The sequence below is a fragment of the Mesoplodon bidens genome, assembly GCF_964165515.1.
Source record: "Mesoplodon bidens genome assembly, chromosome: 3".
Lineage (NCBI taxonomy): Eukaryota > Metazoa > Chordata > Mammalia > Artiodactyla > Ziphiidae > Mesoplodon > Mesoplodon bidens.
This window is the reverse complement of record NC_138178.1, coordinates 11299775-11314075: the sequence shown is the minus strand read 5'-3', so window position 1 is coordinate 11314075 and position 14301 is coordinate 11299775. Positions and strand designations below refer to the sequence as shown.

The following is a 14301-nucleotide window of genomic DNA, read 5'->3' as shown; positions in this document are numbered from 1 at the left end:
CTATCAAACTCATCCAGTTTGTAAACGGCAGAGCCTAGATTTGAAGCCAGGCTGTCTGGTTCTAGAATTCATGCTAACATCAATGGGTTTAATATTTTATAGACATAAAAGAAGGCTTAAAATGTGATGCAAACAAAAGGGATCTCAAAATTGACTAGGCTGTTTTGAATCAACTAAACAACTTTTAGAAATGAGACATGAAATTTATTTAAAACTGGACAGATTTTTTAAATTTAATAATCTTTAAGTACCCATTATTTCTAAGAGTATCTTTGATATACATTTTCCAAGTAATGTGTGGCAGGCACTATATTTGGAAGAGTATCTCATTTAAATCTAATAACCCTTATAGTAGATACTATTACCATCATCATTTATACAAAGGGAATAAATTAAGAAATGTTAAATAATTTGTCCAAGTTTATGTATCTAGGAAGTATAGAGTTGGTTTGACTTCCAAATGCATGTTCCCTTCACTCATAATCTCCAGAAAAAGGTAAACAGCATATATGACTTCAGCTAGAAAAGTTAAATATTATCTGTGTACACGAGTGAAGTTAGGCCAATGGAAACATTTACAAGAGATCCCTGCCAGACACGGCCAAAAAGAGAGGGGGAATGTATAGAGTAGGCAATTTTTTTTTTTTTTTTTTGCGGTACGCGGGCCTCTCACTGTTGTGGCCTCTCCCGTTGCAGAGCACAGGCTCCGGACACGCAGACTCAGCGGCCATGGCTCACGGGCCCAGCCGCTCCGCGGCATGTGGGATCTTCCCGGACCGGGGCACGAACCCGTGTCCCCTGCATCGGCAGGCGGACTCTCAACCACTGCGCCGCCAGGGAAGCCCTAGAGTAGGTAAATTTTTAAAAGTCAGAACCAGGGACTTCCCTGGCTGTCCAGTGGTTAGAATTCCACGCTTCCACCGCAGGGGGCACAGGTTCAATCCCTGGTCAGGTAACTAAGAGCCTGCGTGCTGCACGGCAGCAAAAAATTAAATAAATACATAAATAAATAAATGTCAGAACCAATTAAGGCAGTTATAAATGGATGGCATTTAAATATATATATATTAGAAAAAGTTTCAAGCCATGCAAAGTTCACCAAAACAATTTTTATTTCCAGTGTTTAATTGGGTATGCACACAGGCATGACACAGGTTTGGATCCATTAAGTCCTCATGCAGAATTATATTCTTCTCCATAAAGAAGCCAGTTCCATCCAGGTCACTATCTACACACCTATGTTACAACATTTATATCAAATCTGGTATCTGAAGAAAAGATACACATATAATATGTTCATTTAAGTTACGTATTTTACAGAAAGATTAAAAATTCAAGTCACACAAAACTCAAAAACTGTATTAAAAGTTTGAATAGAAAACTCAGAGATCCACCTGGAATGACTAGAGAATGGAAGTTCTGTATCTACCTGTGTTAAAACTGGTAAATGTGATGAAATTTGTTACCAATAAAACGCATTTGTTTACTCGTGTAAGTTATCTAATTTTAACAATATGGCACCCTAAAAACCAAATGTATTTTTATGATGAGGCACTTTTGTTAGTGATGAAACCAAAAGAACACATTTGCTGCATACTAATGCCAGCTATTTTCTTCAGTAATCTTGGGTGTATGCACTACGCGGTGAGTCGCAACAAATAACCTTGCTCATTTGTATACAACTATCCAATATATTTTTAAATATATATATATGTTCTTCTGGCTGTAGTAATGCACTGTAAAGCTATTTCACAGTGCAAAATGATGAAACCAGCCCAAATGAAGGCTGCATAATAACAATTCTGGTACAAGAAAATATTTACAGAGTTATGGAACGTAACAGTAGCTTTTATTCGCTGGAGTGGACGTACCCCCAGTTTAAAGACAGGGATGGAACTGTGCTTTGTTGCCTGGGGTTTCGGACAGTTGATGAGGTTGGGCCGTCGCTGCAGAACTGGCGTTTTGGCTCGTGTTCTGGAAGCTTTCTCCATTGATTTGGTCAGATGACTGTGGTGGTGTGGAAAGAGGGGGCCTGTTAGTTGAAGCCAAGGTGCTGGGAGAACTGTCTGCATCGGACTGAGAAGACAGGGCTGGGTCCGTGGTGGGTATTTCTAATGTGCTCAGGCTCTGGGGCTGGGGGTCCCCCGCGTCCCCTCTGCTCAGGTCGGCCGTACTGGTGCGTAGCCGCTCCCTGGCCAGCCAGTCTGAGATGGACAGGTCCTGGGCTGAGCATTTGGGCTTCAACCGAGTCACAGCTGAAAGTTCGGATTCTCTGTCCCCACTCTGCTCCTGCGCTTTCCAGAAATTCAAAACACTGATTTCAGTAGCATCCCTGTGCCCTCCCAGCGTGTGTCTGCGTTTGATGTTTTTCCTTTTGGCAGGATCGGCGTTGGTTTTTTGATTTCCTACTCCAAACATGTCATCTGCCGGCGCTTTGGGCCTCAGTTTTAACCGATCAGCTATTTTCGTTTTCCAGGTGGGTTCCTGTTTCTCGGATTCGCTTCTGGCTGGTGGTGTCAGTAAACTCCCCGTTGATTTTCCTTTTTTCATCACCTCGAACACTTTCGTGATGGAAGGGGCTTCTTTCTCATTCTTGGCATCTCCTAGAGTCGCGCTGTCTGACTTGAATCTGGCGGATTTTTTCCTGGACAGAGTGTCACACTCAATCAGCTTATGGGAACTGAAGAGCTGTCTCCGGCTCTCCAGACTCGGTGTTAAACTCCCCTCCGTACAGCTGACTTCACTGCCTTCGGAGTCCCGCCGGCTCGCCTTCGTGGCCTCGTGCAGTTTTCCGCGGAGAAACCTCTCGGAGGCCAGCGCGGCGGGGAAGACGGGGAAGTCGCTCTCGCTGTCCGTCTCCACCGGCCGCCCCTCGCTGACCAGCTCGCTCCTCTCGTCGTCGGCGTCGTCCCCCCTGCTCTCGGCCACCGACTGCACTTCGGGGCTCAGCCGGCTGGAGTCGAGGCCGGTCACGGAGGGGGCGGGCGACGTCGCTGAGCAGTCGGCGGTGATGGTGCCGACACTGACCAGAAACTCACCGACTCTGGGTTCGGGGCTGGTGGATTTCTTGGTGGAAAACCTCGCCAGGGCGCCGGAGTCGGGCCCCGTCTCGTCCGGGTGGGAGGCCTTCTGGGCCGCGAGGGCTCTGGGGCCCTCTTTCAGGATGGCCAGGCGACAGCTCGGGGTGGGCGACCTGCTCTGCTTGGCGCCCTGGGGGGCCGGGGGCTCCGCGCTCTCCCCTCGCAGGGCTCGCTGATCAGCTCTGGCCGCGCTGCCGTCTTTCGTCGCGTGATTTTCTTTGCAAGCCACGGTCCTTTGTTTCCTGCCCGGTGTCTCGCTCTCTTTTTTGGACTCTTCTTTAATATCGTTGTGACCCTGCTCTGCGTTTTCTTTCTTAAAAAACACATTGTCCAGTTCGTCTTCCGAGCTGCTGGGCTGTGCTTTTTCTTTTGGTTTTTTCCTCTTGCGACTGGCGGCCGCGAAGATGGACGACACAAGCAGGTCCCTGCTGTACTGATCTTTTCCGGATCCCCAAGAACCCTGGGGAGCAGAGACACGAGACTTTGAACATAAGAACGTTATTGAGTTCATTTTCTGAAAAGGTCCCCCCCACCAGCACCAATATTTCTTTTCTTTTTTTCTTTTTTTTTTGTGATTTCCATTGCTTTGGTGATTATTTTTTATTTTATTTTTTAACCGATATATAGTTGATTTACAATGTTGTGCCCATCTCTGCTGTACAGCAAAGTGACTCAGTTATACACATATAGACATTCTTTTTTTTCATATTCTTTTCCATTATGGTTTAGCACAGGAGATTGAATATAGTTCCCTGTGCTGTACAGCAGAACCTTGTTGTTTATGCATCCTGTATATAACATTGAATAGTTTGCATCTGCTCATCCCAAACTCCCAGCCCTTCCCTCCCCCTCCCCCAAGTATTTCTTAACCACAAAAGCTAAGCAATAACAGGGTGTAGTTTTTTTACACCCCCTTTTAACTTGTACCTAAGACAACTTCTTATTTTTATTTAATCTGTCCCATTTCTTGCCTGGTGGTATTTATCTGCCATGTCACAGCTGACATACACCTGTCTTCCAGGGACACCTTCTGTGCTTGGGGCCCTCTCACACTCCTATTCTTCTTGACTTCCCTCCATCTACAGACCGTCCCTGCTTCTGCTACCCTCAGAGGGTCCTCAGGTTCCTTCCTCTGGAACACGGGTCTCATAAAGAGTCAATATTCCGACAGAGTTGAATATAATATTCTGACATTGGTTAAAATTTTATGACTGACTTCAATCTTCCAATTACAGCTGTCACATGATACAGATACTGTATCAGATAAGCTGATTAAGATAAGGGAGCTCCTGGGTTCTCATTAGTTCAGGCAGGCTGGATCTGCAGAGACTGGCCTTAGGTAAATCAAGTTGGCACTGTCTTCACTGATCTCAAGTAACAACCAAATCATGAAGTTCAAAAAACATAAGGTCAATTAAGACCTTAAATCCTTACCATAGAAACACTGCAGTGCCCTGTAATGAGAAAGTGGCAGTGCAGCCAATTGGCTTTGTCAGCTACGCCTAACAGGTTCTTGATGATGACTGTTTAAGTGTTCATAATGCCTACAGGCTAAGTAAATTTGGGTGTGGGGGGGTGTCAATAAGCACTAGCTGGTGTAACACACACGATTTAAGTCAAGCAGGCAGGCAGGAAGTATGCAGAGTAACAGAAACTGAGTAATAGTTTCTCTGTTGTCATAAAAATCTTAGACAAGCTAGAACTACTATACTGAAGTCTTGAAAATTACAGTAAAAATTCAGGCTTTTGTATTAGAAAGGATTCACCAAAGTGAAATCACAGATTGATGGAACTTTGTTTTTATAAGTTATAAAGGATTGTATAATTATACAGGACCTAAGGGTTATTCACATTTAACACATTCTGTTGAAGACCGCAGGGGATGATGGCTGTGACTGAGCCCTGAATTAGAAGACCTGGTGTTCCTTCCCTAGCTTGCTGTGTATGACACTGAGCAAGTGATTCACTTTTAAACACCTCAACTTCATTGTTGATTTAAGTGAGAAGAAATTAGATTAGATTATACTATCTTTAGGATTCCCAACGGTTCCCTTTAAAATTCGATGTTTCTGTGATCACTCTGTGTTGGAGCAAATGACTATATTATTTTACAAATGAAGAAAATGGTTACAAAAAATTATATCATTTGGACATCCATTATATTATAGGTATAATACAAACACCACCATCATTTACTTAAGATGAAGAGGCTGCTATAACCACAGGTTAAGAACTAGGCATCCAGTAAGAGGAAAGGAGGGAATTTCAAACAGGTCTGAAATCTAAAACCTAAAAATTGAAATCTAAAATCTTATATTCTGGCAAAAAGAGGTGGGAAACTGTTCCAAAAGTAAAGAAGTCTACGGAGACATGACAACATAACGCAAGGGGCGATCCTTGAGTGCATCCTATATACAGGAAAAGAAAAAACAACACACATTATTGGGACAACTGGTGGACTTTGTGTAAAAACTATACATTGGAAATAATAATGTATTGTACTCATGTGAACTACCAGAACACAATAATTATGCTGTAATTACATAGAAGAATCCCCTGTTCTTCAGAGATGCACCATTTAGGGGTAAAGTGTTATCATGTCCATAAGTTAACTCTCAAATGACTCAGAAGAAAACAATTACATACATATCAAGATTTGCCAACTGATAAATCTAGGGCAAAAGGTTTGGGTGCTATTATTCCAATAACTGTTTTCTTGGCTTAAAATTTTTCAAAATAAAAAGTTGGGGTAAAAAGATGGTAAAATCACAATATAAGTGATAGCGAATGATATATCATTAAATATTTTATGATATTTTCTGCAAGAAATTCAATTCTAATTTAGTCATATGTGATCCCATTATGTTTAGAAACGATATGTAATGATATGTATGTCTCATTTCCAAATAGGACATTTGAACAAATTTATTGACAGTTCTACTTGCTACAGTCTCAGAAGAGCAAAGCTGGTACAAAATGAATTAATGAAAAACTTTCTAACTGAATGTCTTAAAAACTACTCAAAAAGCGTACTTTGGTGGTGGTGTCAACAGAACACAAATTATGTAAACAAAAATTGATTATAAAAACAAAATTAGGGACTTCCCTGGTAGTGAGGTGGTTAAGAATCCGCCTGCCAATGCAGGGGACACGGGTTCGAGCCCTGGTCCAGGAAAATCCCACACGCCGCAGTGCAACTAAGCTCGTGCGCCACAACTACTGAGCCTGCACTCTAGAGCCTGTGAGCCACAACTACTGAGGCTCGTGTGCCTAGAGGCCGTGCTCTGCAACAAGAGAAGCCACTGCAATGAGAAGCCCGCGCACCGCAACGGAGAGTAGTCCCCGCTCGCCACAACTAGAGAAAGCCCGCAAGCAGCAACGAAGACCCAATGCAGCCATAAATAAATAAATAAATTTATTAAAAACAAAACAAACAAAAAAACCCAAAACAAAATTAGTGATCTTGTTGAAAAGAAGGCAAGAATATATATTTTCATAAAAAATGTATAATAATAATAAAGTCTATATTACTACTGAAATGTTTACAGAATGAAATAAAATGTTTGGGATTTGCTTCCAAATAGTCCCGAGGGACTTCCCTGGTGGTCCAGTAGTTAAGACTCTGAGCTTCTACTGTAGGGGACACGGGTTCCATCCCTGGTAGGGGAACTAATATCCCACCTGCTGCGAGGCCAAAAAAAAAAAAGTCACGAGGAGGAGGAAAGTGGGCGGGTGCAGATGAGAGAATCTTGGCCATGTGCTAATTGTTGAGGGTGGATAATAAGGGCTCATTATATTATTCTCTCTACTTTTGCATATGTTAGAACATTTTCACATTAAGAATGAGGAGGTAAATGCCTACTTCTTTGAATTATGCTAAACTACACTGAGATAAATCCAACACCCCACCTCACAATCCAGTATTGCTCTATCATATTCTATTTTAAGCATTCATTTTTCCCTTTATAAGACTCTGCTGGTCTGTCATCAGACACAGACAGGGGTGCATCTGCATACGAATCATAACAATCAGCCACAGAGCAATTCCCCTCTCAAATATTCCAAACTGTACAAAACAATTTACCTTAGATTTTGTTGAGTCACTAGTAGCTGAATCTGTGAGAAGTTAAAGAAAACATGGTCAGTATTGGTCAGATTCTTTACTGCTTTCAACAAACAATGCAAAACTTATGGAAAAGACAGGCACAGAACAAAATGTGAAAGCAAAACTCAAAAACAATAGAACACAGTGGATAGTCAGAGCTCACAAAGATGCAAGCTGCACCACAGAAAGCCACCGCCATGAAAGGATGCTGTGAATTGTAGGCAGAATCAGCTCAATGATAGGGATGGCAAAGGAGCCCTGTACTAAACAAAACAGAAACACTAGTGTTTATTAAATTTGCTAAGCATTAAATCTAGCAATAAAGCAGCTCGAAGACCTTTTGAAGAATTGCACTATGTACCACATCCTGTATCTGAAACTGATACACAATGTAGAACGTTTAGGATTGTTGGCTGCCCTCGCTACAAATTGAGATGCTCAGACTCAGTGTATTTATGTTGATTTTTGTCAGACTGTCAATGTTAAATTTTAGAAGCATATACTGTGTGCGTAAGGATGCATTAGGATAACCCTGCTTCTAGGTCACTTTGATGTTACGTTAAATCATGCTGACCTCTGTGCTCTGGACCCCGGTTTCACATCTGTGCAGTCAGGGATCCTTTTGACTAGTTAAACTGCTACCAGTTTTCCAATTATTTATTAACAAATGCTATTATGGAAATGGAAAAATGGAGAGCATCATTTTACTGTCTGGCAAAAACTCAGATTATACAAGTATAAAGAGGGTAGGAAGGGGCTAGCACTCTTCAGGACAACACCAATTTGGAAATTTTCTCTTTCAACTTCAGGGAAATGGATTTTTCAGAATTAATGAGCTGAGCCCCATGCCACGCCCCTTTCAACACATGGCTCAATGCTTTATGACTTTAAGAACTGGTAGACCATACCATGCTATTTCTCCTCACGGTCTGCTTCAGAAATAACAAGAAACAGCAGAAAAACTTTTAAGAAAGTAGTAGTGATCTGTTTACAATAATCGTAAGAGAAAATGTACACCACAGATCAACTCGGTTTGCATTTACAGGAATCGGGGGTTTCTGCAGACAAGGCAGCTACAGTGTGGACAGCAGTCCTCCTTCTTCCTACAGTTCCAGCTGTCCATCAGGGACACCACGGAATCCACTAGCGACATGACCGTGTGATAGACTCCTCCCATCTCGCCTGTGCAACATCAGTATAGATTTGCCTGTGTCAGTAAGTGCTGGAAAGAAAACCCTTTAGGACTAAAACAAGAACTAGAGACAAAGGGAGAACATGGTGTAAAACATGCTAGGTTAGTGCAACAGTTTGGCAGGAGAAAATTTGCATCGAAAGAGCCTATCAGAACTGATACTTCACCGAACATTAGGGTGGCAATAGAAGACAGAAGAAAATGTCAAAGAAATTGACTTTTACGGTGACCTCTGTAGTGACGAGATAATATACTGCATTTATGGGAATGGTGCCCATGAGCATTTTACATATTTAACTGGCTGCTTTTTCAACAGAACGTCCAGCTCAAGAGTAAGAACTACTCATACAGTCTAGACCATACTTTCTGCCATCACAGCAACCACATACTCAGTAGCGTGTATCTGTTTTACCTTGTGATGACTATTACATGGAAACTGTGAATTAAAAAAAAAAAAGAACAAAACAGTGGTTTGCATGCTCATTTTCCCTCATATTTCCTTTCTGACAAGCATTACAACTCCATGCACTGCCAATGGCATTACAGTCACTGGAAGATAATTCAGATCAATCAGAAAAGGAAGATTACATATTTTTTATTAGTGGAAAGGGAAAAAAAGAAGAAGAAAAGGAAAAAAAATCATAGTGAATTGTTACTTATGATTGATTTGCTCTTTCATGTTATAAGAATTTAGCTTTTAACCTAGAGATCAATACTGCCCAGGCAAGAGTTACCTGATACATCTCCAGGGGAGACGCCTGTCCTTCCAATGTTGGTGAGTAAATGATCTATGTTTGGCACTGGCTGGGAGTCTACTGTGTTTTCCTCCTGCACTGTTGTCTATGGTTAATAAACAAAGATCTCTTCATCATCTCTTCAAAGATACTTTCTTTAAAATTCAAACAACATTTAGTAAAAGACACATTACTAAGTGGAGGACATATGCTTCATTTTTTACATTATTTGCACATAATTAATTACCAAATAAGTATCATACTTGGATTTTCATTAGATCAGAAACTGAGGCGCTATAGACCTGCTTTCGGGGTGCAAAGCAGACAATAGCATACAAAGCAGGAAGGTGACACAGTTGTAGGATCAGGATCTTGTGTGTCCCAAATGAGAAGAACAGAGTACAAATGCTGACGGACAATACTTACAAGAGGTTCTTCAGCACCTTCTTCTGTGAAAAACCAGTCATGCTAAAATTTAAAATAAAAAAGGTGAAAAAGAGAAATTAAATAACCCCCTACAGAGATCTATATTTTGGAGGATAGCACAGAAAAAAAGGTAATTCTCTTAGAAAAAAAAAATACATATATATATATATAACCAAATTCTGCCCTACCAACTATCAGCTGCTCATGAAAAAGAATTTTCTCGATGAGCCGAGACTTACGTGCTGGATAAGTGTCTCTACGATCTTGTACTGGTCTGGCATGTGAGTGACCATGTGCGTCATGTTATCTTCAGAGGTTCTCACAAGAGTTGGACCAAACACTATGGCTAGGTTTCTTGGTTCCATCTGCAACAGAGGATGATATTAGAAAATATCACAACTTTTCTTAAGAAAGTAGGCTTAAATTCCCAGTGCATGTTTGGCATTTTACTTCTGAAAGACTCTTTTGATGAAAAAGAATTCAAAGAATGGTTGACTGATGTGTGTAAAAAAAAATAATGCTTCAGGGTTAGAGTTTCCATAAACTGATCTATATGTAAATTCTTTTTCTTGCTTTAATGACAACATACAATACTTAATTGGCATTCGTTTTTTCCAGGGAGTCTTTAATTGAAAACAATTGATCTGGTTCAAAACTAGTATTACAGGGAATTCCCTGGCAGTCCAGTGGTTAGGGCTCCGTGCTTCCACTGCAGGGGGCACAGGTTCGATCCCTGGTCAGGGAACTAAGATCCCACAAGCCGTGCACCTTGACCAAAAATAAGTATTAATAAAGCTGGATCAACTGACAAAAATATTAAAATCAAAGGGAATAAAACTTGGAAAAGAATAGGGAAAACCTCTCCCCTCAAAAACTAAACAAACAGAAAGAGATACATAAAAATTTCCAAATTTGCCTGAGTAGTACATTAAGATCATGAATATGTAAAAACTAATGTCTGAAAATATTCTTTTGACAAAATTTTTACTTCAACCAAGACTTCCAAAGCTTGTTGCTTATCCTTGTACCAGTGAACACCTCAGTATTACATGCCTATATGTTTGTATGTTTCCTTCCATGATAAGTTTGTACTCCTGTTTTAAGTACCTGATTGTCAAAGGTGCGAATCTTTTGTTTTTCTTTGTTATATCTTATAAGTGTCTGGTGTAATTTTTTGACCTTAGGATTTGATTAAAATATTAAATAAACAATCCCAAAAACATACTAGAGGGTAAAAAACCATTGTGGAACTCAAAAAAAAAAAATCAAACTGGTCTTGGGATCCACACCAAAAATTTAGTTTCCATCCATCACCAGACAGTTGACCCCCCCTTACCCTTTCACCCTCCCCTGCACCCCTGCCCCTTCTCCTCTGGTAACCACTACTCTGTTCTCTGTATCTATGTGTTGTTTTTGTTTGGTTTGTTCATTTATTTTGTGTGTGGTGTTTTTTTTATTCCATGTGAGTAAAATCATACAATAGTCATCCAAAAGATATTTCTTTAAACCAATCAGGAAAAGCTACACGTGAACAGACTACTAGATAATACGAAGGAATAATAAATTTTGTCGTGTTTGATAAAGGTAATATGGCGGTATGAAAACAAAACCAAAAAAAATTATCTGCTAAATCTAAATGAAATAAAACAAAAAAGAAAATGTCTGTTGTTTTTCACTGTATACCATGTGATACATTTTGACTGTTGTTTGTGCAAATATTGCCCATTCAAAATATTAATATACAGTTGAAAAAGAAAAGAAGTAAAATTTCTGACTTTTTCATTTTTCTTGCTGGATAAACGTAAAAGAAAATGTCTTGAAAAAACAACAGTTCATATTTTGGGGATCTTTAAGAGTGATCTTTAGAGGGACGTGATCACCAGTATGATGTATTTTAGAGCTTTTATTTAATTATAACCTATTTTTGACTATTTCGCATGAAGCAGTGAAATACATCTTTTCAACTAAAGGCACTGAAAGTACGTCTCTTCAATAAACAGTTTACACACCTTATTTTTTTCTGAGTTTTCTGCCACTGTCTTCAGATGAGCCGAAAGAAACTTGAGTGTTTCATAATGATGTTCGGGCAAATCATGAATCTGAAACATATTATTTTCATGATGGATTTAAATGCTGAACTTTTGTTGTACCTTCAAAAATATAAAATAATACCTACTAGTCTTTTTAATGTTTTCAGACGATCTAGAGGATCTTCCTTACGATTGGCTTCAATAAAGTCGGCATATTTATCTGACAACAGTAAGAACAAAAAAAAAACCAAATTCATCTTAAATTGTTGAGGTGAGCTGTAATCTAGTTTCCCTTTAAGGTTCAATTTCAAACCACAATTAAAAAGAAAAAAATAGTAGGGAAGACCCCAAATAGCCTTTGAAATGTTGTCCTAAAACTATTATAGGGGCTTCCCTGGTGGCACAGTGGTTAAGAATCCACCTGCCAATGCAGGGGACACGGGTTCGAGCCCTGGTCCAGGAAGATCCCAGAGGCCACGGAGCCACCAAGCCCGTGGGCCACAGCTACTGAGCCTGCACTCTAGAGCCCATGAGCCACAACTACTAAGCCCGTGTGCCACAACTACTGAAGCCCGCGTGCCTAGAGCCCGTGCTCTGCAACAAGAGAAGCCACTGCAATGAGAAGCCCGCGCACCGCAACGAAGAGTAGCCCCCGCTTGCCGCAACTAGAGAAAGCCCGCACAGCAACGAAGACCCAATGCAGCCATAAATAAATGTATAAAAATAAAATAAAATAAAATAAAACTACTATAGCTTTTAATGATGCCCCTAGGCCTTATCAAACAAAGGAAATTCCCTAAAATGTGAGTTCTCTGAGGGGGCCTCCTGTGTTTACACAGTGTGTCCACTTTCTCTCCCCGCACTGCAACATCTACTACAAGGTCTTATCTAAGTCAAATAGTTGGCTTGGCTGAAAAAATGCTTTTCTACTAATTGTACCTTATTATTCCTGAAGGCTTTTCACTGAGAACAATAATAACATATTTTCAACTCAGCTGTAAACATGAATGAACAGGATAATATATATTTTTACTGAACTTTAACAACATTTTATAAACTGTTTTTCACTGAAATGTATCAGGAGGAAACAACAATCCAAATGACAAAAAATAGGACATGATTATGCTTTGTATACAAGTAAGAACTAAACAAAACCTCCTGTTTCTTTTGACAAAAATATTTTCCCCTGGTTCAATTTAATATGCTGTGGTTTCCCAACAATGTAATGTTCAACTCTTGCATCGGTGTCTTTGGTGGGGTTAACTCACCATTTGTGAAAAGTGGTTCAGGGAGTTTTCTGAAGAAGGATTTTAGTAAACTGCTTATCACATTCAAATCTCGCCATTTCTAGGTATGTAAAATAAAAATACAGTATTTTTGTAGTCAGTACCACAAAGGAAAAAAACACAGACCAGTTATTCAAATAGAAATACACAAACTTACATCGTCTTGTATATCAATATCAGCCATTCCCTTGTTGAGTTCCTCTTGCATACTTGAGATGGCGGCATTGTTTCCAGGAACTCTATAAATACCTGTATATTCAAGACCTCTTTCTTCAACTAATTTGCAACATATGTCAACTATTAATGGAATATACTGCAAAATAAGAAATAAACATTTTATTTAACACAGCATGAATGTTTATCTTCAGTTGGTAGATACATATCGTAGCTACAAGTCCCTTTTCATCCAAAAGGAAACAGTATATAAATTGCTGTTATTTGGTATAGAGAAAATAAAGAATATAAACATTGGAGAACTGGGAAGAGATAAAACCAGCAAGAGATAGTTGAGTCAGTGGAAAGAGAATGAACAGGTCAAGACTGAAAGAGGAGGACCCTCAGGGAGATAATAGTCTAAAGAAGAAACAAGAGCAAGTAGGGAGAATATGGAAACAGTTCAGTTGAATAAAAGAAGGGGGGCAGAGGGAGAGGAGGGGGAAAGAATAACATCCATCCACTCATGATATGAATCCTAACGTGGGCACTGTAAACACACACACACACACACACACACACACACACGTACATTTACATTTATCACACTTTCTTAATCAGATTCTTGTTCCCATCCTTCTTTTAAAATGCTGAAAGCAGAAACACACGACTTGAAAATGACTTCTTACTGATAGTTTCAGATACATTCTTAGCAGTTGAATAATTATTCTATTTCAGAGTCAACACATTAGAAAAAAGCATTATAGATAAAATTACTTCATACACCCATACAGGTCAGACATGCTTAGAGGAACTAAGGTCTGTTAAGAAGAGGAAAATACTCAACAGATGGACAGATATCCCCTGTGATCTGCACGGCTGTGTACTCGGGTCCTGTTATGACTACGGCTGAATTAATGGCTTTAGGAAATCTGGCTGGCTGGTGTCTCTTACCCGATTAGTATGAGCTGGCGGGCAATCATCCAGTCTGACCCCGAACGTTCCTGTAGCAGTAGGCTTTTTTTCAAATGTCTTTCTCATAATACTTGGAATGCCTTTCCTCCATGTACCTTTGTCTTTTGGGGGACTAGTGTCATCTTTTGATCGTTATTCAAAAGAAAATGATATAAAGAAAAGAAAATAGAAACAAGAGTGTTTAAATCATGACTTTAAAGATCCTTTATCAATATTTATATAAATCAGAGTCCTGTACTATAAATAACATATCCTTTATGTATCAAACATATTCTATTCTGTTCTCTTCCTGATATAGCACTCCTTTCAACCCTCCATAT

At 39.8% G+C, this 14301-nt stretch overlaps 1 protein-coding gene across 7 annotated transcripts in view; it reads right to left on the bottom strand.

Annotated features, from left to right (window-relative positions):
* Positions 1–1739: 1739 nt before the first annotated feature.
* The window catches only part of ARHGAP21 (Rho GTPase activating protein 21), a 129737-nt gene continuing 117175 nt past the window's right edge, over positions 1740–14301 (bottom strand). For all 7 annotated transcript variants that reach the window (XM_081228983.1, XM_081228980.1, XM_081228982.1 and 4 more), the window contains 10 exons: positions 13961–14103; positions 13011–13166; positions 12836–12914; positions 11714–11787; positions 11547–11636; positions 9777–9902; positions 9538–9579; positions 9112–9217; positions 7165–7196; positions 1740–3540 (listed from right to left, as the gene is read on the bottom strand). In XM_081228983.1, coding sequence (XP_081085109.1) covers positions 1879–3540; positions 7165–7196; positions 9112–9217; positions 9538–9579; positions 9777–9902; positions 11547–11636; positions 11714–11787; positions 12836–12914; positions 13011–13166; positions 13961–14103 — 2510 coding nt within the window. In that variant the 3' untranslated portion in view covers positions 1740–1878. The remainder of the gene's footprint in view (positions 3541–7164; positions 7197–9111; positions 9218–9537; positions 9580–9776; positions 9903–11546; positions 11637–11713; positions 11788–12835; positions 12915–13010; positions 13167–13960; positions 14104–14301) is intronic.